Source organism: Gastrolobium bilobum, unplaced genomic scaffold (genome assembly GCF_033153095.1).
Source record: "Gastrolobium bilobum isolate Gb01-03AN ecotype WA unplaced genomic scaffold, APGP_CSIRO_Gbil_v1 utg5420, whole genome shotgun sequence".
Taxonomy (NCBI): domain Eukaryota; kingdom Viridiplantae; phylum Streptophyta; class Magnoliopsida; order Fabales; family Fabaceae; genus Gastrolobium; species Gastrolobium bilobum.
This window is the reverse complement of record NW_026898652.1, coordinates 31441-57016: the sequence shown is the minus strand read 5'-3', so window position 1 is coordinate 57016 and position 25576 is coordinate 31441. Positions and strand designations below refer to the sequence as shown.

The 25576-nt window shown below is 32.9% G+C and overlaps 3 protein-coding genes across 4 annotated transcripts; 2 read left to right on the top strand and 1 right to left on the bottom strand.

The window, feature by feature from the left end:
- Positions 1-4378: 4378 nt before the first annotated feature.
- On the bottom strand, positions 4379-6917 carry LOC133318071 (transcription factor TCP8). Its single transcript, XM_061520014.1, has 2 exons — positions 4843-6917; positions 4379-4717 (listed from the first exon to the last, which is right to left on the bottom strand). Exon 1 carries the CDS (start codon positions 6486-6488, stop codon positions 4866-4868), a length of 1623 nt encoding a protein of 540 aa, XP_061375998.1. The 5' UTR covers positions 6489-6917; the 3' UTR covers positions 4379-4717; positions 4843-4865.
- Positions 6918-18128: 11211 nt separating this feature from the next.
- On the top strand, positions 18129-19244 carry LOC133318054 (serine/threonine-protein kinase-like protein At5g23170). The gene has a single exon (XM_061519994.1). It carries the CDS (start codon positions 18129-18131, stop codon positions 19242-19244), a length of 1116 nt encoding a protein of 371 aa, XP_061375978.1.
- Positions 19245-21567: 2323 nt separating this feature from the next.
- On the top strand, positions 21568-25317 carry LOC133318066 (zinc finger transcription factor YY1). 2 transcript variants are annotated; one of them, XM_061520008.1, is made up of 6 exons: positions 21568-21836; positions 22234-22257; positions 23003-23204; positions 23549-23643; positions 24378-24528; positions 24602-25317. In XM_061520008.1, the coding sequence occupies exons 1-6, from the start codon at positions 21751-21753 to the stop codon at positions 25136-25138; spliced, it is 1095 nt and encodes a 364-aa protein (XP_061375992.1). In that variant the 5' UTR covers positions 21568-21750; the 3' UTR covers positions 25139-25317. The 2 variants fall into 2 exon arrangements, with proteins under 2 accessions (XP_061375992.1, XP_061375991.1); XM_061520007.1 differs by having other exon boundaries at positions 22234-22292; positions 23005-23204; positions 23549-23638; positions 24385-24528.
- Positions 25318-25576: the final 259 nt, after the last annotated feature.

The window sequence follows — 25576 nt, the reverse complement described above, 5'->3', positions numbered from 1 at the left end:
AAGTATTGTGTGGGACCACCGACCCCTCTTCACCGAATAAGTGAATAGCGAATAATAATAATGCAATGAAGATAAAGTACCACGCGCTTCACGTGCTCCAATCGTAAGGCTGCCAAGTGCGGGTTTGGTTTGCTTGCAAGTGCCGCGCGTGGACTTCAATTTAGGGGACAATGATTCTCTTCTTCCCGCCCCCGATCTCTGTCTCTGTACTCTCTCTTTTTTTTTTCCCTGTATTTCTTTTGGGTAAACCTTCTTCCACTGTTTTTGCCACCACATAACAAATATAATAAGAATAAAATATTTGTTCTTTTAAAATATAATTTTATTTATTATTTATTTAATATTTAAAATAATTTTTTTAATTTTCTTCTATCATAATTTTTGTTTCTCTTTTTATAAAATATAGTAATTTTGATTAAAATAACATAAAAAACAATATATATATATATGAGATGTCAAACTTTAAATTTGACACTGATTTAAAGTATCATACCTATATATATATATATATATATATATATATATATATATATTTGCCTCCAATTTTAGCTGTGGTTTATGGTATAGATCTTCATAAGTCAGAAATAATTACCTGTATACGGTATTTGGTTCAAAAGGAGTCATGTCATGTGCAACCATTTTTGAGAGGAAGTAGAAATATTAGTTTAAAAAATATTTGTAATAGTTTGCAAGAGAAAACCAAAAGAAATAATTACCTGTATACGGTATTTGGTTCAAAAGGAGTCATGTCATGTGCAACCATTTTTGAGAGGAAGTAGAAATATTAGTTTAGAAAATATTTGTAATAGTTTGCAAGAGAAAACCAAAATAAAAATAAAATAATACTATTTGTAAAAAAATATAGCTGATATATATATATATATATATATATATATATAATGTAAGATCCTTTAACACTGATCATCTGAGAGTCATTAGATAAAAAAAAAAAATCAACGACGTTGATTTGTAAGCACGTGACACCATTGATCTTTTTTGATCTAATGGCTCTCATAAGAGGTGTCGAATTTCAAATTTGACACCAATGTCAAAGGATCCCACCTCTCTCTCTCTCTCTCTATATATATATATATATATATATATATATATATATATATAAAAGTAAAATAATTTCTGCAGTCACTTTATGTACACTAACGACAGGTGTATGGTTATGATTCTCCACATTTAATACTGTCACACTTTGTATGGTTATGATTTTTCACATTTAATTTTGTCCTACTTTGTATAGTTATGATTCCCCGCATTTAATACTTTTAAGTATATATATAGCAAGTATTTGATTGCTCCACGTACAGCAGCTGCAGAAATATAAATCCTATATATATATATATAGAAAAACATTTCTCAAGCAGCTTGAGATAAGTTTATCTCCGGCTATCCCAAAACTACGTCGTTTTATTTATTTATTTATTTTCTTATATTAATTGATTCACCTTTGAATGGTTATGATTCTCTTTTTCTCTCTTCCTTTATCACCATTGATTCATCTTTGTACGGTTATGATTTACTAGCCGGAGATAAGATTATCTCAAGCAGCTTGAGAAACGATAAGCTCATATATATGGTCAGGATCATTTTACACCAGTGTAAGTTACACTCTTAATCTTGTCTGTTGATCCCACTTATATATAAGGGCTCTAATTTTTTAGTAACGTGAACCATTGGTTACAAGTGGATCAATGGTCAAGATTGAGTGTAAGAATATCCTACCTAGGGGTGGTAATATGGGTTGAGCCTGGCGGGTCAACCCGCCAAAACGGGGCGGGTTGAGTTGAGATTTTCAACCCACCAACCCACCTCAACCCGCCCCGTCTAGAAGTGGGTCAAAACGGGTTCAACCGATGCAGGGCGGGTTGACCCGCCGGGTTTTAAATTTTTTTATTATTTTTTTTATTTTTTTACAATTAGGTAGTATTTCATTAGTACTTAAATTTTTGTGATATTCAATTTTTTTTATCTTAGTACTTTCTAGAAAAAATAAAGAATAACAATTTTATTTATGACAAATGTTATCTATTTATAAATTCCTGAAGAATGCTTGACAAATATTAGTATACATTTAAGATTGAGACTAAAAAAAATATAGAGAAGTGTGAAATAAAATAAAATAATATTAAAAAAATTCATAAAATATAATTTATTTTTGAATTTTAATTAATTTTTTTTTAATTGGCGGGTTGACCCGCCAACCTACCATAAAACGGGGTGAGTTCATTTTTACAACCCATATTTTTTGGCGGGGCGGGTCAACCCAAATTGCCACCCCTAATCCTACCCCCCCCCCCCCCCCACACACACACACACACACACACACACACATATATATATGATTTGCTCTTTCTGCAGTTACTGCAGATAATTATCTGCAGTAAGTCCAATACGGCGTCGTTTTGGGACGAAAATAATAGTGTTTTTGTAATTTCAATTTATTTCAAGGTTAAGTCTTTATAATTATAATTTTCTAATCTTTCAATTCCAAAACGATGTTGTTTTAGAAGTAAATGCAAATAACTTATCTGCATTAACTGCAGAAATATTTTCTGATATGTATATATATATATATATGTGTGTGTGTGTTGGGATAAGTGTGTATCATTTTAAAGGACGCAAAGTTGTGTCATTTTAATTAAGAGAAAGAGATAAACCATGGAAGAGAGAGTGGGGGAAAAGTTTTAAAGATGTGGGTCTCATCTTTTTGTGAGTAAAAGGATGTAAGGTGTGTCATTTAAAATAACACCAATATATATATATATATATATATATATATATATATATATATATATGAGTTCGCTTTTTCTGCAGTTACTGCAGATAGGTTATATGCAGTAAGCTCAATACGACGTCGTTTTGTGATGAAAATTATGGTGTTTTTGTAATTTTAATTTAATTCAGGGTTATTATTGTCTTTATAATTATAATTTTCTAATCTTTTAATTCCAAAACGATGTCATTTTTAAAATAAATGCAGATGACTTATCTATATATATATATAGTTTTATGATAGATACATAAAATTACATCTGAAATTAAATTGTCATGTTGAAATTTCTATTTAAAATTCAAATCCAGCTATAGAAACCGCTTTTGCAGTACAATAAATAGGGAATCCAAAGTATCACTGTTCTACATATAGCAAATAAGGGTAAATGGTTAAAAGTGTGAAGTGATGAAAATGGGGGAAAAAAAGGAAGAATGATTGGGCAATGAACAGAGGGAGTCATCCGAAATTGACTGTTCAAGTCAACACCGAAGTCATTTTCGTTGCCGCCCTGGCTTATACACAACGTTACCATCGTTTTAATTATTCACCCTCATTTTTCTTCCTGATTTTGAAGCTACAATTGATTTTCTCTCTTTTCTTTTTGTCTTTTGCCCATCCCAATTGAATGTTTCAACTTTCCTGTTTTGACAAGCCATCCACTAATCATCTTATTAAAAGATAGATTTTTGTTGTTATATTCTGTGCAATTATAACCAACATATACCGCTAGAAAGTGCATTAGCCAATATATAAATCATACAACGGGTCTTAATATTTACATGAATAATTCATTTAAATATTATAGTATTCTAAATGTCAAAGCATGCTATCATGCTAAATACACACATAATAACGAATATGATAGGTATAATAAAGTAATAATTGACTGCCGTCGTTCAATAATTTTTTTTTTTTTTAAATTATGACAACGTATATTTTCTTTCCTTCATACTTTCTGATAATCATCGCATCTCATCTTTTTTTATTATTTGTTTTTTTGTAATTAATCATCTCTCGTCTTTAGTAATTAACAAAATAAACATAAAAATATGGTGTGGCCGGGATATAAAAGAAAAAATGATTGAAATTTTTAAAAATATATAACTAACAAATATAAAATAATATATTTAAAGGAGAAAAAATAAATTGAAAGGACAGAGAGAGAGAAGGCAAGTGGGGGAAGTTAATGCCTTGCTGTTCCTGACATCCCTTCTGGAGTTATCTTCAATGGCACATATAAGTAACTGAGATTTGTATACTCTAGCTTAGATGAATTACTATTTATATATTTTGGTCCCTCTCTCCTTACCTGGCTATCCGATTTTGCTTAGTTGGCTACTTCCAGTCTAATCTTTGATTATCATTATTATTGTTTTGGGTACAAAGTCATTTATTTTATATTGCCACATATATCCTTTCCTGTCATGAGAACAAAATGTATACCATTTCCTTTACTATGATTAAAAGGAAAACAATATATTATTAGCATAACATAAGCTAATACATGTGTAAAAAAGATTTGAGATATAAAGGGAAAGAAATAAAAATATATTTATATGCAGCAACGGAAGGAAACTAATGAAATTTTCCCTTTAAATCCTTTTGAGTTTTAATTGTTTTTCATATTGTCATACATAGAGGAAAAAAAATAAAATAAGTAAATTAACAATACCAAAGACCAAGTTTCCTCCTATACAAACTCTCTCTGTCTGCTAAGTCCCTTTGGACCAAAATCAAACTGAAAATCACATACCAAGGACCTCCAAATCAAGCTAAAGAAATAAACTCCCTCAAAAGAGAAGGACAATTAAAAAAAAAAAAATTAAATAAAAGCATCACTACAGCAACATCTAAGAAACTCATCTCGGATGAGTGTGATGAGCACCCATGGATTTTTCAAAGCACTCAATTATAACAAATTCAACTTCCAATCTGCAAAAGATAAAAAAAAACAAAAACAAAATAAACTCCGGTTACTGCTCCACAAATCACAGAAGGGAATGAATATATATATATATATATTCTTGCTGTTTTATACAGATGAAAAGCCAACTAACCAATAAGTTCAGGTTTGGGTGAGTCATTGGGAGCTATTAGCACCATCTTCTCCACTCTCAGTAGGTTGAGGTTGGTGTTGGTGTTGATGATGATGCTCCAAGGTATGAGTTTGGTGATCAGAATTCATATTGAAACCAGCTCTAGTGTAAGCATTGAGAGCTGCCAACATACCCAAGTTGGTGTCAGACATGCCCAGACCCAGATGCTGAGATGGTTGCTGCGGCATTAACATGGAACCCAATTGTAGAGTACCCCCAGGTCCATGCCCACGTCCACCTTGGAATTCAAGACCACCTTGAAGGTTGAATCTTGGCATGAAATGTAGCGGAGTATTTGCAGCAGCAGCAGCAGTTTGAGTTGGTGAAGAAAAAGGCCACATGTGAGTCTCGGAAGCTGCAGAGGCAGCAGAAGGGGCACCAGCACTCACCGGAAGCATCCAAATTGTGCTTCCAGCAGCAGTTGCCGGTGCGGGTGTCACAGCCCACATGGCAGTTGCTGGTAACAAATTTGAAGGCCGAAGAAGCCCTGAACCAGATGAACCTTCTTCTTGTTGTTGCTGCTGCTGCTGCTGCTGCTTTGGCATGAATGCCTTGGGTGAAGGAGAAGACCCATCACCGCTTTCATTTTGTGATTGTTGGTTGTTATCCTCTTTGAACAGATCTTCTCTGAAGCGTTTTCTCATATAGTTCTCGCTCGAGTCACCACCACCACTATTAGGAAGTGCTTCTGCTATTTGATCAGCGGTCATGATTTGTTGTTGTTGTTGATGATGTTGATGTTGCTGCTGAGAGTGGTGTGGATGAAACCCTAGCAAAGCTGTGTGCTGGAACGCTTCCTCGTAAGGGTGGTGAGACAGTGCTAACGCCCCATGAAACGTGTGAGGTGCCGACTTTGACGGCGGAGCCGAAAGCGTCGACCCGCTACTCCGAAGGGACACGTTCAGGGTAGAGAAATTCGCCGGGATTGTTCCCGTTCCGGTGGCCGCGATGATCGCCGGCTCCGCCTGCTGAAGCAGCCATTCGATTGTCTCTCCGTCCGACTTGTGCCCCAATTCTCTCGTCAATTGGAAAACCCTAGCCGCACACGTCGCCGGCATTCGAATTCTACGACCGCGACCGTCGACCTTGGTGTGCCTGTCCTTGGTGGATCGCTTCGACGGGTTCACGACGGCGAGGGCGGTGGCGGCGGCGGCGGAGGAGGAGGAGGATAGTTGTTGTTGAATTTGGGTAGTTTTCTTGGCGGAATCGAGGAGGGGTGGGGAGCGAGAGGGGTCAGATCTGGTGGCGATGGCTAGGGAGGCGTCGATGAGGTGAGGAGGGGTGGTGGTTGTGGTGGGGGCGGCGGAGGCAGAAGCAGAAGCAGAAGAAGAGGACGATGAGGAAGAATTGGAAGAAGAAGAAGAAGAGGAAGAGGAAGAAGATGATGTGGTGAGGCCAGCTTGGATTGAGATGGAGCCCATAATGAAGGGTGATGGCCTGCCATCAAAAGGGACCACAAGTTGTTGTTGTTGTTGTTGTTGTTGCGAAGAAGAAGAAGAAGATTGTTGTTGTTGGTGTTGGTGTTGATGGTGGTGATGGTGGGGATGTTGATGACTAGTGCCTGTGTTGCTGCTCTGCTTGTTGTTTTGCAAATCTGATAGTTCCATTAGGTGGGGAAGCCTCTCTGAGGGTTTCGGATTTCCTTTTTCTTTTTTTTTTTCTATTTTTTCTATTTTCTATTTTCTTTCTTTGTTGAGTAGTATCACAGATGATTCATCAACCCCATCTTTTCTTTTGTTCATACTCACTCATCATCCCCCTTCTCACTTTCTTTCTTTTTTAGATAGAGAAAGATGGGTCGGGTTGGGTCGGGGTTAGAGAGAGACAGACACACGTATTAACACATAGAAAGATAGAAAGAGAAAGTTTTGAAATTTGGAGTGTGTTTGGACCCAACTGAGACTGTGAGTTTGTGGGGTTCTCGGTTTTTGATTGACTGTTGTGTCTTGCTCTCTGCTCAGAGCGCAACAGACATACAGACAGAGAGAGAGAGAGAGAGAGAGAGAGAGAGAAGGGTAAGTGAGTAGGTTACAACTTTCAACCTAAGAGAAGAGAGAGAAAGAAACTAAGAAAGAGTTTGTTTGGAGACCTTGCTTTTGCTTAGGTGGAGGAGAGAAACAACAACAAAAAAAAAAAAAAGTAACAGAAGCCCACTCGTGGGGTCTCGTAAAGGGGATGCCAAAAAATGGCCTTTGTTACACACATAGATGCCTGCGAAATAATAGCACCTATGTGTGTGTGTGTTTGTTTTTGTATCCTCATTCACTTCAAAGGTGAAAGTCAAGGGGCTCTCTTTTGTGTCAAATTACTAAAGTAAAAACTGTCCACTTTGCACACTCACACCCCCCCCCCCCCCAAGCAAAAAAAATAAAAAAATTTGGAGTTTATTAGTCTGGATGGATCTCCTTTTGAAGTAAAAAGAAATTATGAGAGAATCAGAATGATTCAGTGTTAAGTGTTGTTTATTGATGCGAAGTTTTAATGAGGAGGGATAGAAATTAGATTGAATAGAAAATAATAATTGGAGGGCTTGCAGTGGGTGGGTGGGATGGTTAAAGTAAAGAGGATGGGATGGGATGATACACATAACATAACATAAGAGAATAAGAGAGGAGAGGAGAGAGTGCAGGTGAGTAGCTAGACAGCACAGGTGAGCATCAGACAAAGGCATCTAATGCACCACGACAGCTCATCCCAACCCAAACCACATTCTTTCCCTTTCTTTTTCTCTTTTTTTTTTTTTTTTTTTTTTTTTAAATTCTTAATTCATACCTTTTCAAAATTATTTCTTCTTTTATTTTGTGATGGTCAAATTTGGTTGGGCACCCTAGCTTTTGATAAGTGGATAGTATACAAAGACAGAATTGCCCTAGCCCGTCGAAATTTCAATTTCCAAATCTAGTCGTTGCATTTCATCAGTTACTGCATAAAATTTGGCTCTGTGTACCAAAATCAAATAAATAAAAAAACCGCTGGCTTTGTTTCACAGTGAAAGGGGGGGGGGGGGGGGGGTTAATTATCTTTTACAAGAAATGTAATGTATTATAGTGAAACATAAAGGGGGAGAAATAAAAAAACAGTTTTAAGTTGCACAGTTTTTTTTGTTTATTCACAAGACATGATGAAAAAGAGAGAAAGAAGTGAAGATGTCTCTTTTCCTTCATATATGATATACGAACCAGCTATTGTGGGTTTGCATATATTTCTTAATGAACAATACAGTAGTCATTAGTTAGTATGCAACTATTCTATCACCACATCATATTGTGACGTTAGGAAACGGTTAAAAAAAGCTACAAAATTGCTCACTGTCATGTACTGAAACATTGAAAGGAATAGTAGAAATTAAGAGATTTCACCGTGAATCATTTCATTCTTGATTGATTTTCTTTTAAGAGGAAATATATACACAACATTAATTTTCTTTAATTTAGTATGTATTTACAGTAATAAATCATTTTCTAATTTGATTGATATTCCCTTCAATTATATCAATAATCATTCTGTTTTATAAGGGAATCAATTATTGATTAATTAACCTAGTCATATAGCTCTATTTTAAAAATAAACAATTATCACTTATCAGTAATGAAGGCAAAAATGTTTAAGTACTACATTAAAGCGCGCTCAAACATAATGATTTTTCTTTTTTTAGTACATTTTAGCATACATAGTGTGCACTCGAAGATCACTTTTAGGAAAAATAATTATATGGTCATTTTCTCTCTCTTCTTTCTTTCTCTCTTCTCTGTATTCTTCTTTCTCTCTACCCGGCTCACATGAGTCCGGCTCACATGAGTCGGGATCACTCAATATTTGCTCCACTTTTTAGTACAACGGAGATACTGATCACTCGATATAATAGAAAATTTTATATTATGTATTTTTAGAAATACAAAGTATAAAATACTAAAATTATTTTTCTTTCTCTCTTCAAAAAAATATCAACTGATGTGGCGTACTCTGATTGGTCCAATATACCTCCTACGACGACGGAAGTAATAAAAAATTTTCGACCCAAACATTTTTGCCTTTATTAGCACATTTTAACTCAATGCGACGTGCTAAAGTATGTTCTTCTTAAGCATCTCCACATTATTTTGTGTGTATTATCATGCTTTAGCGCCATAAGTGAATGCTTTAGTCTTTTTTTTGCTCTCTCCAAGTACTTTGTAATCAATCCTTCCTCCAATTCAACATAATTTACTTACAAAATTAGTAAGGATTATTCACATAAGTCAAAAGAACGAAGTTAATATTGTTTAGCCAAATAATTTAAGTTTTTATACTTTAGACTATATTTTAGAGTGATTTTGGCCCTTTAAAACATGATAAAGTACAAATTTATCAAATAATTCTCAAATTTAATATATTGGTGTTCTCAGCAGCCAAATTAAAACAAAACTATGAGAAAAGAGACGAGTTCATGTGCTCAATAAATTTTCAATAGGTCAATCAATCAGTATTACAGTCAATGAAATATGCAGGCTTAGTTTGTAAAAATAATAAGACACCAAATACTCATAACCCACAAGTCATAGAATTGCAACGAGAGTTCTCAAGAAAAAAGTAGAAAATTTAAACCAAGACACTCTATCATTAGGATTTTTAATTCATTAACACTCAAGTGTTTGAGTGTATATGTTTCATTCATGATTCACTGAATTAACACTAGCATAAATTTGGTTATATTTTTACTCATCATAGTCTTCATGTTATACACAATAGATCAAGATTTTTTTTTATCAACTCTTACTCCATAGTCTTGATTTTTTTTCTTTTTCATTCTTTTTTCACATTTTTCTTCAGTAATTGCACTTTTTTCAGATTAATTTATCAATTAATTCGATTTGAACTAAAACGAAAAAAAGTCTATATCAATTTCATTTTAAACTTTCATAATATTTTCCAGGAGGAGATATAATTTGAATTTTATATTTAAATTTTATAAAGAGAATAAAAGGTTTCATTCGTCATATTAAGGGGCATTTGGTACAAAGATTTTGGCCAGATTCTCGAGAAACTGGATTTTTCTAAATTTTAAACTTCTGAATATTATTGTAAACTGAATATAAAAATTATATTTTTGAAAATCGAAATTCCCCGACAAATTTTTTTTTTTCCTCTAATAAATGCCCCTTTAAGGTAAAATGAAGTTCTGTTTCCTTTTGAGTTTTGAGTTGTTATTTAATGAGGCGTGTACAATTTTGTCCTGTCACTATTATGGTGACCAGACGTGGAAGGTTCCTTGATGTGTGGCTGTATCATTTTTACTCTCTTTATAATTCCAGCCAGTAGTATTATTCATGCATTAAAAATTTAAAACTTTCAATACAAAGAAATTTTTTTTCAAAAGACTAGTCAACCAACTAAAAAAATATAAAGAAAAAAAAATGAATTTACTAACCAGCCAATTGAACCAAACAAGCCAATCTGGACCCCCTTGCTTTTGTTATATTATTTTAGTTTGAACAGATAATCATCATATATAATTAAATCTTCTAACCCCACAAACCCAACCTGCATCTTTATCTCTAATATCTTCACAATATTAAATTGAACAAATCAATTGCCATTATCACTCGGATCACAATTAATCCATAATTAATGATCCAATCCCTCTTTTTTGCTACAGTGATGATACAAGAAACTTGTGCAATTTAACATCGATCGGTTTTAATAATAAACTTATGGATATATTTGTAAATAACTAAAATGATTCCCTATTAATTTCACTGTAGCGCCTGCCACGCAAGGACAGTCACAGTGAGAATTACTATTCATACATCACACCCTCTTTGTTTGGTTCTCCTTAGTCCTTATAAAACAAGTATTCTTGACAGAGACTTCTCCATTTTCTTTTTATTTAAAAATAAAATACAAATTCAAAAAATTATTTTTTCTTAAAAGTGAAATTTATATGTATTACATCACATTCCAAAACTAGGGTGTCACAAGATTGTCAGCAAATTTTCAGCCCCACTCACACTGTATTTGAATCTGTCAGGGTCATTAATTAGAAGTCTCTGTGTTATTTAAATCTGTGCCCCGCTGCTAAAATAAGTTTATCATGTCCTATCAATGGTATTTCAGTGCCAATCTTTATTTCTTTCTGTTCCCACTTGCTTTCCTTTTTTTCAATGTGATCGTCACTCTAATCAAACTTTTCTTGCCAAAGATAGCTATACAAAGACATTTAATAGATAACAAAAAATAAACCCATAACTTTGATAATTCTTAAGAATATATTATTTTCTAACATTGTTTTATTATTAAATATATTTTATGTAAACTTTGCTAAATAGAAATAGATTCAAGTTATTCAGTTTGACTAATATAAAAACTATCTCAAAATGAAAAATATGTTAAATATAATGTGTGTGTGTGTGTTAATATTTAATAATTTGAAGTATTTTTTAATAGTAGATTAACCTATTATATTAATTTAAAAGTTTTTTTTTAATTCTAACTACGTCATAAAATTATAAAACGAATAAAATTTGGTAAATTAAAAAATGGAAAATTTTAATATTATTTTTCATGTTTATATATTAATTTATAAGATATACATAAAAAATAAAAGTATAAATTAAAATATAAATATTTATATGAGAATTGTTACATTTACCAATTCAAAGTTTACATATTAAACACTATATATTATGTGTATGGTTATATTGATAAACTTTTTTTTACAAACTTACAAATTATACTATGTCTTATCAGTAAGATTCTACTCAAGAGTTTCTTACTGTTAAGACATAAATATAATGTAGTTTGTAAAAATTTAAAAATAAAAAAAATATATAAATATAACATTTCTCATATATTACGAATAATACATACTATTTAAATATATATTATCCATAATAGATAATATAATTTATAAGAATTTATAAATTTTGAACTGTAAATATAACTTATTTCTTTTTTATTTTTAAAAATTTTCAGTACAAAAGCCGTGCAATTCAGTAATAGCAAGTGGCTAACAATAATTATACGAAGAAAATGTGCATGGATCCAAGGAAACATAGGGTCAATAAAAAATTGTAAAGCTGCAAAATTTCCAAAACTTTTCAGTTGTCACAGTTTGAGTCCCCTGTACTGTAATTTTATAGCGGAGGTAAAGGTAAGTTTTGGGCAAAGTCAGCTTTGCAGAGCTTCTCTGCTCTTTGCTTTGTGTTTATTAGTATGTTTGTATTTGTTCTTTTGTTATTAATATATATATTTGTATGTAATTAGAAAGTTACTTGCTACTCGTTATCCACGTTGAAAGGGGATTTTCATGTGCCCTTTTTAAGATTTGCTGCATAGACTTTTGCATCGGAACCACTCGCACTTGAGATTACCTTGTTTTATGCAGTGATGAATACAATTAAAGTTTAATCATTTTAACGTAACAATCATAAAGAAATGCAAAATTACGTTTTAATTATATTCTTTTTACTAAATTACCTTTATTTAATTTCATTAATTAATTGCTCCACTTTATTATATCACGCTATCGTTATCTAGTGTATTAGAGTATAAGAATAGAGCTCGAAAAATGACAATTGATCTTTTTATTAATATATAAAAAATATCACATATAATAGATCAATTTTTTTCATCAAATCACACTTAAAATAATATAGAGAATTATAGTTTAAGACAAAATAATTAAATAACATAATAAGGTAACAATTAATGCTTTTATTGAGCTTGCTCGTTTTTTCCTTCCTTACTTTTCGTCATTTATTGTATTTTCTCGTGTTCATATTATGTGTCATAACGATGATAATGGAATTCGAATTATGTTATTTCAATTAGTTTGGTTTATTTTATTTAAAATAATTTAGGTTATCATAATAAGTTTAGTTTGAAGGTGAGCCTTAAAAGCATAGTGAGCTTGCTTTTTGTAAGTCGCGGATTTAGGTATGATAAACAACCTTTTCTACAAAAAAAATAAATTAAGGATAAAGTTATATACAATCTATCCTAATAGAATTGGGCATGGTGGTGGTGATCACGAGAGTAGTGATTGCGATGATAGTAGTAATAGTGGTGTGGTGATTGTAGTGGTAGTGGTGATGATAGTGATGGCGATAACGTGATGATGGCAATGGTGATAGCGATGATGATAGTGACTGTGATGATGGTAATAATGGTGATGACGACAATGTTGATGGTGACAACGACCGTGTCGGGATGATGATGGTGGTGGTAATGATGGTAGTGGTGGAAAATGATTGAGAGATATAAATATTTCTCATTTTATGTCCGGAAACAAAAAAGAAAATTTATTCTTTTTTTTGTTTCCTAACACAAAAATTAAATTGGTTCATCTAGGAACAAAAAAATAAATCGATTTTACCAAACGAGTTTTCTATTCATTTCTGTTCTCGGAAACAGAAATAAAAAAAATTGATTTCAGAAAGATTGTCATACGTATCCTAAAAAAGAGATTAAAATTCATTTTAAACCCATACTTAAAAATAAAATAAACACTTAAACGTAAATAATTACTTCGACATTAATATCACATCGGTGAAATGATAATTTTTTTTATACCTCATTGAAATGATATTGGTTGCATTAGTTGTTGTAAGTTTAGTATGCACACATGTCATCTCTGCTCGTGTGTATAATGTGTGAAGTTTTTGTTCGAAGTTTTGAGATAAAGAGATAACTGAAAACGTCGGCGTAGATAAGGGTGTTTATCCCCGGATTTGGGAATGAATTTGACTGCACGTGCACTTCACGTGTCACCCCATGCAGAAAATTATATATATATATAGAAAATATGTTGGATTATGTAACAGGACAATCGAAAACTTTCCTGCACAAAGAACAATTGGGAGAGAGAAAGAAATATAAGGAGAGAGAAATAAAATTTAATAGGCCCCATATCAATTGTTGTTTGTGCTGGACACTTTTAGTTTTTTATGTTACATGACCAATATATATATATATATATATATATATATATATATATATATATATATATATATTCAACTAAAGTTAAAGTTATCCCATTTTTTTCTCCTCTTATTATAATGGAATTCACTTGCTATTATGAGTGCGAAAAAAAAGGTTTTGTGTGTAAAAATATAAATGTTGAAAAAAATATTTGTCCTTTTAAAGGATATAACTTTATGTTATTTTAGATCTTAATCGTTAATTTTCGTCAATCAATGAAAATAATTTACTGAGTCAAACTTATTAATTAATTAGTAATTTACAATAAAACTCAATAAATATTAACTGTTGATTTGACTGAAATTAATGGTTAGTATTTAAAATGACATAAAATTATATTATTTAGAAGAACAAATATTTTTTCATTTTTTATTTATTTGAAAGAGAGAGAGTTTATATTTTTTGAGGGTGGTTGAGAATAGCAATTGATTGCATAGACGTGAAGTTGATGAGCGTGGGAATAAGTCGCCAATTATAATTGCCCGGGGGAGCAAGTGAAATGCCATATTTATTATGATCCACAATGGATTAGTTTATGTTATGTCTTGAGCATAGAGATGTCTAATCTAATAGGTTAGTAAATTACTTTTGAATATATGTGCTCTCTAAGGTATTTATGAATTAGATACTTTTGAGTTTAGTATATTACTGTACACAAAGAATAAAGAATAATTTTTTTCAAAGGGGTGGTGTGTGTGCACAGTGATAGCATAACAATAATAGAGAAAATAGTCATACCTGTAGGTTTTACCTCATATTTATAGGGTTTACCTGTGAGTATTAGGATTCTGAACCTTCTATGTCTTTTCTAGCAGCACAATCTCATGTTTAATACTGTCATATTAAGATTAATATTTTTGATGAATATTTTTCTTTGATTATATTATATCATATTTGTATTTAGATTTCTCCTTATTAGATTTTATATTAAATAGGCCTCAGTCCATAACACAATCTTCTTATCAGTTATTCCCAAATAAATGGAAGAAATCACGTACGTATAATCCTCCTAACCAATACAAATATTAAATAGTTTAAAAATATTTTAGTTTTACCATTCAGTAGTTAAGATGATTATTAAAAAAATAAGTTGGAGGGATTTATAAATATATTTCATGCATAGATTTAGTTTATACAATTGTAAATTAATATTTAAAAAAATGATGCACATCATTATATCTTTGTTTTTGTTTTTGGTAAATAAATAGATTTTGTTTTCTTACCCTTTCATTTCATCTGTTGTTACCAGAAAGTATATTTGTTAGCTTCTCTTTCATTTTCACACCCCTCTTGCAGCTTTTGCACCTTCTAGTATGTTCGTAGGCGATAAACTAGTGTCCTGATGAGGAGTAGATATATGCTATTTTTGAAGGAAAAAAATAAAATAAACCGTGACAAAATGTTTTTTTACCTGTCAAAACTGTGACTCATACTCGACTTGTTGTATATGTGAGGGGGGGATATAATCAAGCGTTTTTTCCCCGTATGGGGTACTATTCCTTACACATTAGGGCAATATCTTTAATGGGTTGGAGAGGGGCTATCTATCTAGCTTAAGATAGATTCTGTAGTAGCCGTCAATGTTTGTTCGTTGATAATCTGAATGTAGCCCATATCTCTTTGGACCACTGACTGAGCCCAATTCACTACATGAAGTGCATTCTTCTCAGCACGCCCATTCCTCCATAAAGAAAGACAGAAAGAAGAAGGAAAGAGAGGAAGAGGGAATTTTTCTTTTTTCATTTTTTTTTAAACGGCAAACTCATGTAAACATTTTTACTTTTTTTGCGTACACGAAGAAAAAATACTTACGGTAAATTACCACAATATTAACTCATATGGGAAGTGAGAAGAATTTCAGTGTTCGCGGATCACTATTTACTCAGTAATTCGAATCAATCAAAATCATACAACTAATAAAAAGAGAGGAGAGAAAATAAATAAAAAATATTTTTTTGTCCAAATGTCACCTCTTGAATAGAAGGATCATGTAGCACAAAAAAATTCCCCTTGGAAGTGGGAAGCAACACACAGAGTGAATGCAATTCAGGAAGGCAATGATCATTCACAGGTTTGTGCTTCCTGCTGACAAAGAGGACAATGGTCATTATCAACGCGTGTCAACGTTTTGAGCCAAAGGCAAAGAGTCCTTTAAAGTTGAATAACATTAGGGTGACGCACACAAACTTTTTAAAAGATATATATATGGATCCTAAGAAAACTTTTTTCAAGACCAAATCCTCTTGCCATATGCAATTGTATTTTTTCCCCCTTATTTCGTGGAAATAACTACATAATTAAGAACTACAAAATAAGATTTGAAGGGAATAAATTCTAATGATCTTATGTAATCTTCTGATGGATAGCGTAGTGTTTTGTTACTCGGGCTGTTGAACCTTGGTGTGCCTCTCTGATTATGGTTAGAACTTAGTAGTAAATGTAAATCAGTGCGATCCATAAGTGAACAACACGAAGTTTACTATTTACTAATTATTTTAACTTCATTGACAGTTTAGTTTGGTTCCAATGACAATTAGATTGAATTTGAAGACTTATGGAAGTACTAAAAGAAAGTCAACATTACTTATTTCTTAAAAAAATTCATTGAATTTTTGAATGTGTATTGGATATATATTTTCTGTTTTTCTTTGTGCTCACTGAAAGATTATATACTATAACTTATTTTTCAAAATAAATTACATATCACACTCTATTACCCGGTTAATTAGATTAATATCTAATTTGCTAATAAAATTGGGTTGACGTAACCGAGTTGTCAGGATTAAATTAATGATCCCTCCCTAAATAGCGTATTGTATTATTCTCTTTAAGTTATATATTGAAGCGTAATGAAAATGTTACTATTTTGTCTACAAAAAATAAATAAATTATATTGGTATCTTGCATTTGCAATATTTTAATATTATAATTGACTAACTATCACAAGATAATTTGACGCCACTAATAAATATTGCATAAACAAAAGAGTTTGCATTATCTCATTCATCTTAGATATTCAAATCTCTCTTTAGATACCCTTGCTTATCTTCTTCTTCTTTTTTATCAAAAAAAAAAAAAGATTCAGTATTTAAGCTTATCTGTTTAATACACTTCAATATAATAAGATAGAGTTCTCCATTTTTCTTTTTTGATGGAGGAGTTCTCCCTTTTAAAAGTGAGATAATGTTGTATTATTACTATCATTAGTAATCTCTTTTTTTGAACAAATATGAAACTAAAAACAGAAAAAAGATTATCCTATATAGCTACTACAGCAACTGATGACTTTTCTTATTTGTTAAAAACTCTTGAACTATTAATTACTTTTTGTTTTTCTTTTTTGATACTATATGAAGGGAAAGCCCAACAAAACGACTAAACCAACGAAATAGTCCTAGCTCTGAAGACAGCTGAGCAATCACCTAATTAAATACAGCAATCTACAAATTACTTTTAATTTACTCCTAATTATCAAATATTTTTAATTTTTATTTGTTATGTTAAAACTTCTCATATTTCACAATTCTCAATTGTTTATACTTTTAAAATAATTACTTTTAATTTTTTATTATTACATAAATTTCTTTTCTCCCCAAAGCTCCAATCAAAATATGAGAAGTCAAGGCTTGTGATTGGGATAATCAAGGATTGCAACAAATTTGTAAAGAATTATATATCACATAAGTTTGTTCTTGTGATAAATAAAAAATGGGTTTTATATTTATCATTTAACATGATATAACTTCATTTTCCTACACACACATTAAAGAGGTGGAGTTCACATGTTTTTCTTTCTCTTTCATCATTTTACTTTCTCTCTCCTTTTTGATGTAAGAATTGGACACAACACTTACATCACGTTACATAAAACTAATAAAGCCCATAAAAGATTTACATGCAAATATAGAAATGATAATAAATTTGACGAGAGTGGGAGAGGAAAAAGTTTGAAAAAGTAAGCAAAGAAGTGAGAAATGGGGCCCAATATCCAGCTAATGGGTATCCCATATTCCCATCCCTCCTCAGAATCCTTTCCTTTCTTTGATGAGAGTGTGTCACGAACTCTGTCGCTTTTTCTTTTGCTTTTCCTCTTCTCAATAATTTTTTGTTTTAATTATTTCTTAGGTCTCCAAAGCACCTTTATTCCCTGGGTACTACAAAAAGCTATATGATACATGTGCGCATATTGAAATCCTCAAGGGCCTTTTCCACTCAACCCAATCCAACCCTCCATTGATGTATAGTATTATTTCTCACATGCAAAAGAATTAATACTAACGAAGAAGAACATGGCAGAGTTTGATTATGAAGAGGTTGTAAAAGCAACAGATAACTTCAACCCAACAAGGCTCATAGGCAAAGGAAGCCATGGATGGGTCTACAAAGGTGTACTCTTCCAAGATAACAACAAGTTGGTAATTGCTGTGAAGAAGCCATCTCAATCTCTTCATCAAGAAGACAACTCCAAACTCGAAAACGAAATTCAAGGGTTATCCTCTTTACGTGAAAGCCCTCACGTGCTTAAACTTGTAGGGTCGACGACGAGTCATCGTCATCGTCATCATGATCATGATGATGATGAGTACAGCTCGTTCAAGCTCATAGTAATGGAGTTCATGCCCAATGGTTCACTCCATGAGTGGCTCCATGCTTCTAAAACCCCACCCACATGGCTTAAACGCTTCGAAATCGCCATGCAAATAGCTCGTGCCTTGAAATTTCTTCACCAAGGTAAGCCTTTGGTCATTCACAGAGACATCAAGTCATCCAACATCTTGATTGATTCACAATGGAACGCAAAGTTAGCAGATTTTGGACTAGCCATCGTCATAGACCGAATTGATGAGCCAGTAGTGCCGAGTCAACCCGCTGGTACAATAGGGTATTTAGACCCGAGTTACACCACACCGAGTAAACTCAGCACCAAAAATGACATGTTCAGTTTTGGGGTTGTGTTATTGGAAATCATGAGTGGTAGAAAGGCCATTGATGTGTGCAAAACCCCTGCGTCAATAGTGGAATGGGCAATTCCATTAATCGAAGATAAGCTATTTGATGAAATATGTGACAAGAGAATTGCATTGCCTCCAGCTGCATACATGGTGAACAACATCACTCATTTATTAAGAGAGGCTGCACGTTGTGTGTCACCGAACGAAGATGATCGTCCATCAGCGGAGGAAGTGATAATGGGAATGGAAAAAAATAGGTTGGTGGAACGAGTCAGGTTTCCCATTTGGACAAGCTTTTTGAAGAGCATGGTGAGGTTGAGAAAGAAGAGGAGGAAACTAGTGATGATGAGTACTGTTACAACAAAACAAGAGGGTGAGGTTGAGGTTGACAGTGATCATAAGTATAACCATATGTCAATCACCATAAAGGAGGTTTTGGCTCATGTTAGCTAGCTAGATTGGGCCGGGTAATAGTTGACTCGTTCTGAAACAGGTGACTCATCAAACTCGTTTTGGTCATTAATGGTTGTCTGTTTAATTTCCAAAATATAAATTGAATTTTATTTTTTGGTTTCTTTTTTTGGCCCGCAGACATTCCGTAGGTGTTTGGTACGCGATATTCTTTTTTTTTTTGGAGTTACCAACCTTAATTATCTCTTTGAGACGAGTTGGCTTCCTTCGGTATCCCCACGAGCTTCGACTCTTTGAGCCGGCTATGGGACTAATCCGGAGTGCGGGGAACAATGATGGCTAAAGTTTCAGCCCCCTCCCCAAGAATGCATTCAGCGGAAATCGAACACATATCCAACCCCACTAACTCAGCTCTAAGTTACCAACTGAGTTGCACCCATTGGGTTGATACGCGATATTCTTCAACATTCACGGGAAATTAATTTTTTTTTTAAATTTTTAATTTTCAAATATTATCTTAAATTGAACGTAAAAATCATATTTTAAAAAATCGAAATTCTCGACAGAAGAAAATTTTTCTTCTGTCAAATGCCCCAAAACTTCGGGATGCCCATGTTTAAGTTTTTTTTTTTCTAGTTTAATATGATATTTCTACGTCAAAATCTTTGAATTATTTTTACATTTTATTTGTTTAAAAAATAAAGTGAAATGTATTTACTAGATTTATTTATGGTTCTCCTCCATTTATTGGATTCTTGATGGATGGATTGGTGTCCGACTTGACTTGCTGGGGAGTGGGGACCTTTGCCTTGTATTTGTATTGTATTAATTAATACTATGAAAATGAGTTATAGAATAGTTATCTTATTCGACTGCTACGTTTTTGTTTTATTTAATTAAACAGATTTGGACATTTCGCTTTCATCGCTGGTATCTGTCTTGTATACTTTTTTCTTGGTATGCCATAAGTGAGCCTTGGTAATTAAGTTCATAATGATATTAGTCCTGTTATTAATAATATTTAATTTTTTCAATTAAGTCAACCCATTTTATCAGCATTTTTAATTTAAACAGCGTACTCTCGTATTTAATAATTTTAATTCCACATGAATTTTAAACCTAGAAATGCTATACGGTAGAAATTTCGCACAACCTACGTTAATTCATCATGCCTATATATATATATATATATATATATATATATATATATATATATATGTTTTATTTTACTTTTGTCAGTCACTTAACGTACAATGAATATATTCGAAGAATCATAATTATACAAAGGTGGATGAAAGTATTAAATACAAAAAATTATAATCAATTAACGATGTAAGATTCATTACTGGACGTCCAGCTGTTCGAAGAAATAATTTTACATTCGTGTGCATGCGTGTGTAATTTAAGAGTTCTTTTTCAATGACATCTTCTCTCGATAAATAAATGATAATTACGAGAATGTTTGGATGTCCTTTTTTTTCTTCCAAAAATTACTTTTTATAATAAAAAAATCATTCTTGATATGTATGAGTGTTTAGATATCTGTTTTTAAAAAGGCAAAAGTCACAAACTAATTTTAATTTTTTTTCCCAAAGCTAAAATTTATGAATTAAAAAAAAAGCAAAAGACAAAAATCAAATATTGTTTAAAAATTCAAATTTGCCTCAACTCCAATCTCAATTCCATCAATTTCACTTTTGTTTGTATCGTCGTCATCACCACCACCATACTCTGCCATCACTTTCATCTCCAACTCCACCATTTGGGTCAGCAAAACGGATTCGGCTTGGCGGGCCGACCCGCCCTCCCCGACAAATAGGACGGGTCAGGACTGACTGACTCATTTTTTGGCAGATTAATGACAGGATGGGGCTAGTTAGTGTAAAACAAGTTCGGTTGGGACGAACCGAATTTTTCAGCCCACTTTCAAAAACGGGGCGGGACGAAATGGGCTGCCCGCTTTGCCATCTCTATACACCATTATCACCACTAGATTATCATCCTGTTTTTGCCACTACTACCACCATCATATTTGCTCTTAGTTTTCACATATTACTTTTAGTAATTTTATAAATAAAAAATACTTTTAAATTTTAATATTGAAATAATATATTTAGTGAAAAGTATTTTTTTTTTACATCTAAATATAAAATAATTTTAACTTAAAATAATATAAATCTATATATTTTAAAAGAATAAATACTTTTTTTTTTCCATTAAGTAATGTATTTTAAATGCCAAAATTAGTAGGGTGGGCAAGTGGGCATGAATGAAGTCAATTGGGCCCAAAACTTTGGATGGGCCAATAGTTGCAAGTACAAGAAACGCTTCAATTTCTGTTTGTGGTGCTGCAAGTGCAATCCGAATCCGGTTTAGTCCGGTTCAATCTCCGGTTTTAGAAAAGCAGGAATCCGACATGAACATGGAAACCCAAAGCTTCATACTCCTTCCAATTTTTTCTCGTCCTTTAACTCCTTCTATACCTCCTTGAAACCCTAACCCTAAAATTCTTCTTTCGTGGAACAAAGAGTGAGAGAGCGAGCGAGCGATGGAGACTCACTTCAATCACAGTCTCTTCGAGAGGCGCCCCTTCCTCAAGTCCAAGGCTCCCGCCGTTAAATGGGTCAAAGAATGGTACTACCACTTCTCATTTATCAATTGTTTTATACTTTATGATATTAAATTTTCTATCTTTTTGTCAATTTGTTTATCATAATTCTTTTTGTTTTTTTGGGGGGTCTGAAAATCATGGAAGAAGCTCTTTGTCATCTTTTTCTTGTTGGTTCTTCTAATTTAAGGGAATTTTTTTATATTTCGAGCATAATCGTATCTGACCGTGTTCTATATGTTATAGAATTGGTATTTGTTGGATTTCTATAGTGAAAGGCAACATCCAACAAATGTAGAAGTAGGCAAAAGGAGTTATCTGGATTAAGAATTTTATTCTTTCTGTTTTGAATTCAATAATCGTTTTTTTAATCAGGTAGCAATTTATTACGCTTATAATCACAGCAATGTTACTTGCTACCAGGGTTCCCCAAGATGTTGTAGCAACCGGAGGGAAGTGCATGCTCTTAAGATGGGTAACAGGTTCGTCCATTTTGCTGGCTACCAAGCTTCACTCCTGACCCATTCTCTGGTTGCCTGTCTGGTCTTTTTTATGTTGCTATTCTGTTTTATTTGGTTTCTGTATAGAGCCAGTTGCGTATATGTCAAAAATAAATAATAATAATAATTATTATAATAATAAAACAATTAAGAGATCTCTGATTGACCCCCCTTCCTTCTGATTAGACACCACAGTATGGAATGAGTTGAATTTAAATCCCACAAATTAAGCACCCATAATTTTCCCTTGAGATATAGTTTGTATCATGTGTAATTGTGTTCCCATGTTCCTTGTTAGATGATATCCTTAATTTAATGATGATTCTTAACTTGCTCCAAATAAATCTACATGTATGAAATGGGACCTTATGAAGAGAAATTATTGGGATCTTGACCTGCACCTTGCAGATGGTGTCTAATCTGTTCATGATTCTGCATTTCTGCATTGGTTTATGGTTTGAAATCTTGAATCTTTGTATGCCATGTTTCTGTTTCTGACTTGCTGTAACATTTATTTTTACAACACATTCATATCATTAAGTATTTTTAAATGCTTGTACTAATTCTAAAAGGAATGAAGCTTTAAAGCATGTGATTAATTGAAGTTTAAGGATGCCTTGCATCTAAGGGACTATTGTATTATGTGTAATTGTTGTTTTATCTTGTGTTTTGTCTAACATTTTTCTTTCCGTAGAGGATACTTTAAAAGCCTTGAAAGAGAAGGAAAAAGAACCTTCAGCACCCGAGCCAGAACCTGAGCCAACTACAGAAGTACTTTTTCTTTGCAGCTATGAAGGCTGTGGAAAGACATTCATAGATGCTGGTGCTTTGAAGAAGCATTCTCACATCCATGGAGAGAGGCAATTTACTTGCCATTATGAGGGATGTGGAAAGGTAGTGAGTTTGTTACTTCAGACAAACACACACATGCGCGTGCACATCACACACCTATGCTGTGTATTATCTCTAGGATCAAATCTCCTTAAAGTTTGAATTGTTAGGTGGAGGCTTAGGAATGGGATATAAACATATGCATGTGTTTTTTTGTATGGTTTTGACAGACAAGGTTCAAGATAGATCCTTGAACAATTTTTCCTTTTGATTTCAGAATAAAATTTTTATTTATTTTATTTATTTATATAATGCTATTTCTCACGTTACAGCTATTCATAGTTTGCCATTTATTTTAACGTCAGGTCTATTTAGAAAATGCTAAGAATATTTTGTTTCCGTTGCAGAAATTTCTGGACAGCTCAAAGTTAAAAAGACATTTCCTCATTCATACTGGGGAGAGGGACTTTGTATGTACTTTTGAAGGCTGTGGTAAGGTGATAAATCTTTCCATTGGAAGGGTCTCTTCTATTTTTATGTGATGGTTTCCTTTCCTTAGCTGGTGTTGAATGTTCTGTTTACTGATCTCTTAAGGTTTGCATGTTTGGATTTTCATTTAGCTTCATGTTTGGCATATTCTATCATGCCCTGAATATGAAGCAACAATAATTTTTTTTCTGTTCGCTCTGAACCTGACTACTGATCTGTTTTTTTCTCCCAATTGGAATGATCAAATACTTAAGCAGAACCGACTGCGAATCAAAAAAAAAATAAAAATACTTAAGCAGAAAAGCCCAAGCCGTTTGGTAATGAGGTAAACAACAGCCCTGCGGTGGGTTATTGAACCTCTGATATAGAGGATGACCAACTGGTTTGGAAATTTATCAGTTTAAAACAATATACAGCAAATCCTGTTTGGTGGTTGACACTTGACAGTATTGTTACTGTTTAATGATTGTTACCTTTGTCATCATGGTTTGTGAATAAAAAGTGTCTTTCTCAATATGAATCTTTCACTTAACAGCCCTGTGGACGAATCTGACATGAAGTTGGTTCTTGACTCAAGATAGATGTGAAGATGTAGAGAATTATTCAAACCTTTTTAGTATTATTGTTATCGAAGCATCTTAAAAAGTCTAAACTACCACTTACAAAGGATAACTTTGGTATCATATTGTCTGGATGCATTTTTCACTATATTATTCATTGATGAGCTCTAAGATTCTTTTGTGTCAATATGCAGGCCTTCTCCCTGGATTTCAACCTGAGGTCTCACATGAAGACACATTCACAAGAGAACTATCATATATGTCCATACCCGGATTGTGGAAAGAGATATGCTCATGAATACAAGCTAAAGAATCATATTGCATCTCATCATGAAAAGGTAATATTTTCCTTTTTGTGTAGAATATCACCTTAAACAAGCTTTGATTCACAGTTTCGATCTCATCTTACAGAATACACCAGTGGATGTGACAAAGTATACACCGCCTTCGGAGAAACAAACAAAAACTACTAAACCTTCCGGGGGAAATTACGGTTCGGCATCATCTGATCGCCCACATGCATGTCCTTATAAAGGGTGTGAAAAGGCCTACATTCATGAATACAAGCTTAAACTACATTTGAAGAGGGAGCATCCTGGCCATATGTCTGATGAAAATGCTGTGCATGCCCAGGCTAATGTTGACAACGAAATGGATGAAGCAAGTGACCAAGATGCCTATGGCAGGAAACAATCAAATGGTAAAAGTCAGAAACAAAGTAGGCCCAAGCCAAACCTGAAGTTGCCTCCTCCCAAAATTGCCCAACGAAAAGGGTCAGCTCCAACTCCTGCCACTTTGAATGTGATTAAAAAACCTTGGCCAGTGAAAGATGAAACATACGATGAAGACAGCGAAGAAACTGAGGAGGATGGCGACAATGTTGAAGATGGTTGGAGATATGCTGGAAACAACGAAGATGATGATGAGGAAACAGAATATGAAGACTGATATTTACCTATGGCATCTCCCTCTCTTATTTCTACTCTCCTCTAAGGTCTGTTTTCTTTTTATTTACTTTAAGAAATGCCATTTTCTTGTCATACACAGTATATTGGTTATTGGAAGCATGAATTATGCGGTAGGATGAATTTATATTAATAAAAGTTGATGTAATATTCTTATGGTTTCGATATTTTCTGCTGACGGCATAGTTTTTCATTTTAATGTTCTGACGCTTTTTTTTAAGACCATGGTTGATGAACTTTCTTCCTCTTAATATCATAGCAGATGCCATATTATATAGAAAATAAAAAATTAAATAAAATAAAAGGGGTAGAACTCTGTTCACTCTTTTTTTTCTTTATATTCAAGCGAGTAAAAAGGGACGAATAAGAGTAGTGGTAAAGTTGTTTTTTTATGACCGAAAATTTATGGATTTGAATTCAT

What these genes read in the sequence shown, in the direction of transcription:
- LOC133318054 (XM_061519994.1), top strand. Translation starts at nt 18,129, where the DNA reads ATGGCAGAGTTTGATTATGAAGAGGTTGTAAAAGCAACAGATAACTTC.
- LOC133318071 (XM_061520014.1), bottom strand. Translation starts at nt 6,488, where the DNA reads ATGGAACTATCAGATTTGCAAAACAACAAGCAGAGCAGCAACACAGGC.
- LOC133318066 (XM_061520007.1), top strand. Translation starts at nt 21,751, where the DNA reads ATGGAGACTCACTTCAATCACAGTCTCTTCGAGAGGCGCCCCTTCCTC. An exon ending in GTTAAATGGGTCAAAGAATG is followed by an intron (nt 21,837 to 22,233) that starts GTACTACCACTT and finishes ACTTGCTACCAG; the next exon opens with GGTTCCCCAAGATGTTGTAG. An exon ending in ATTATGAGGGATGTGGAAAG is followed by an intron (nt 23,205 to 23,548) that starts GTAGTGAGTTTG and finishes TTTCCGTTGCAG; the next exon opens with AAATTTCTGGACAGCTCAAA.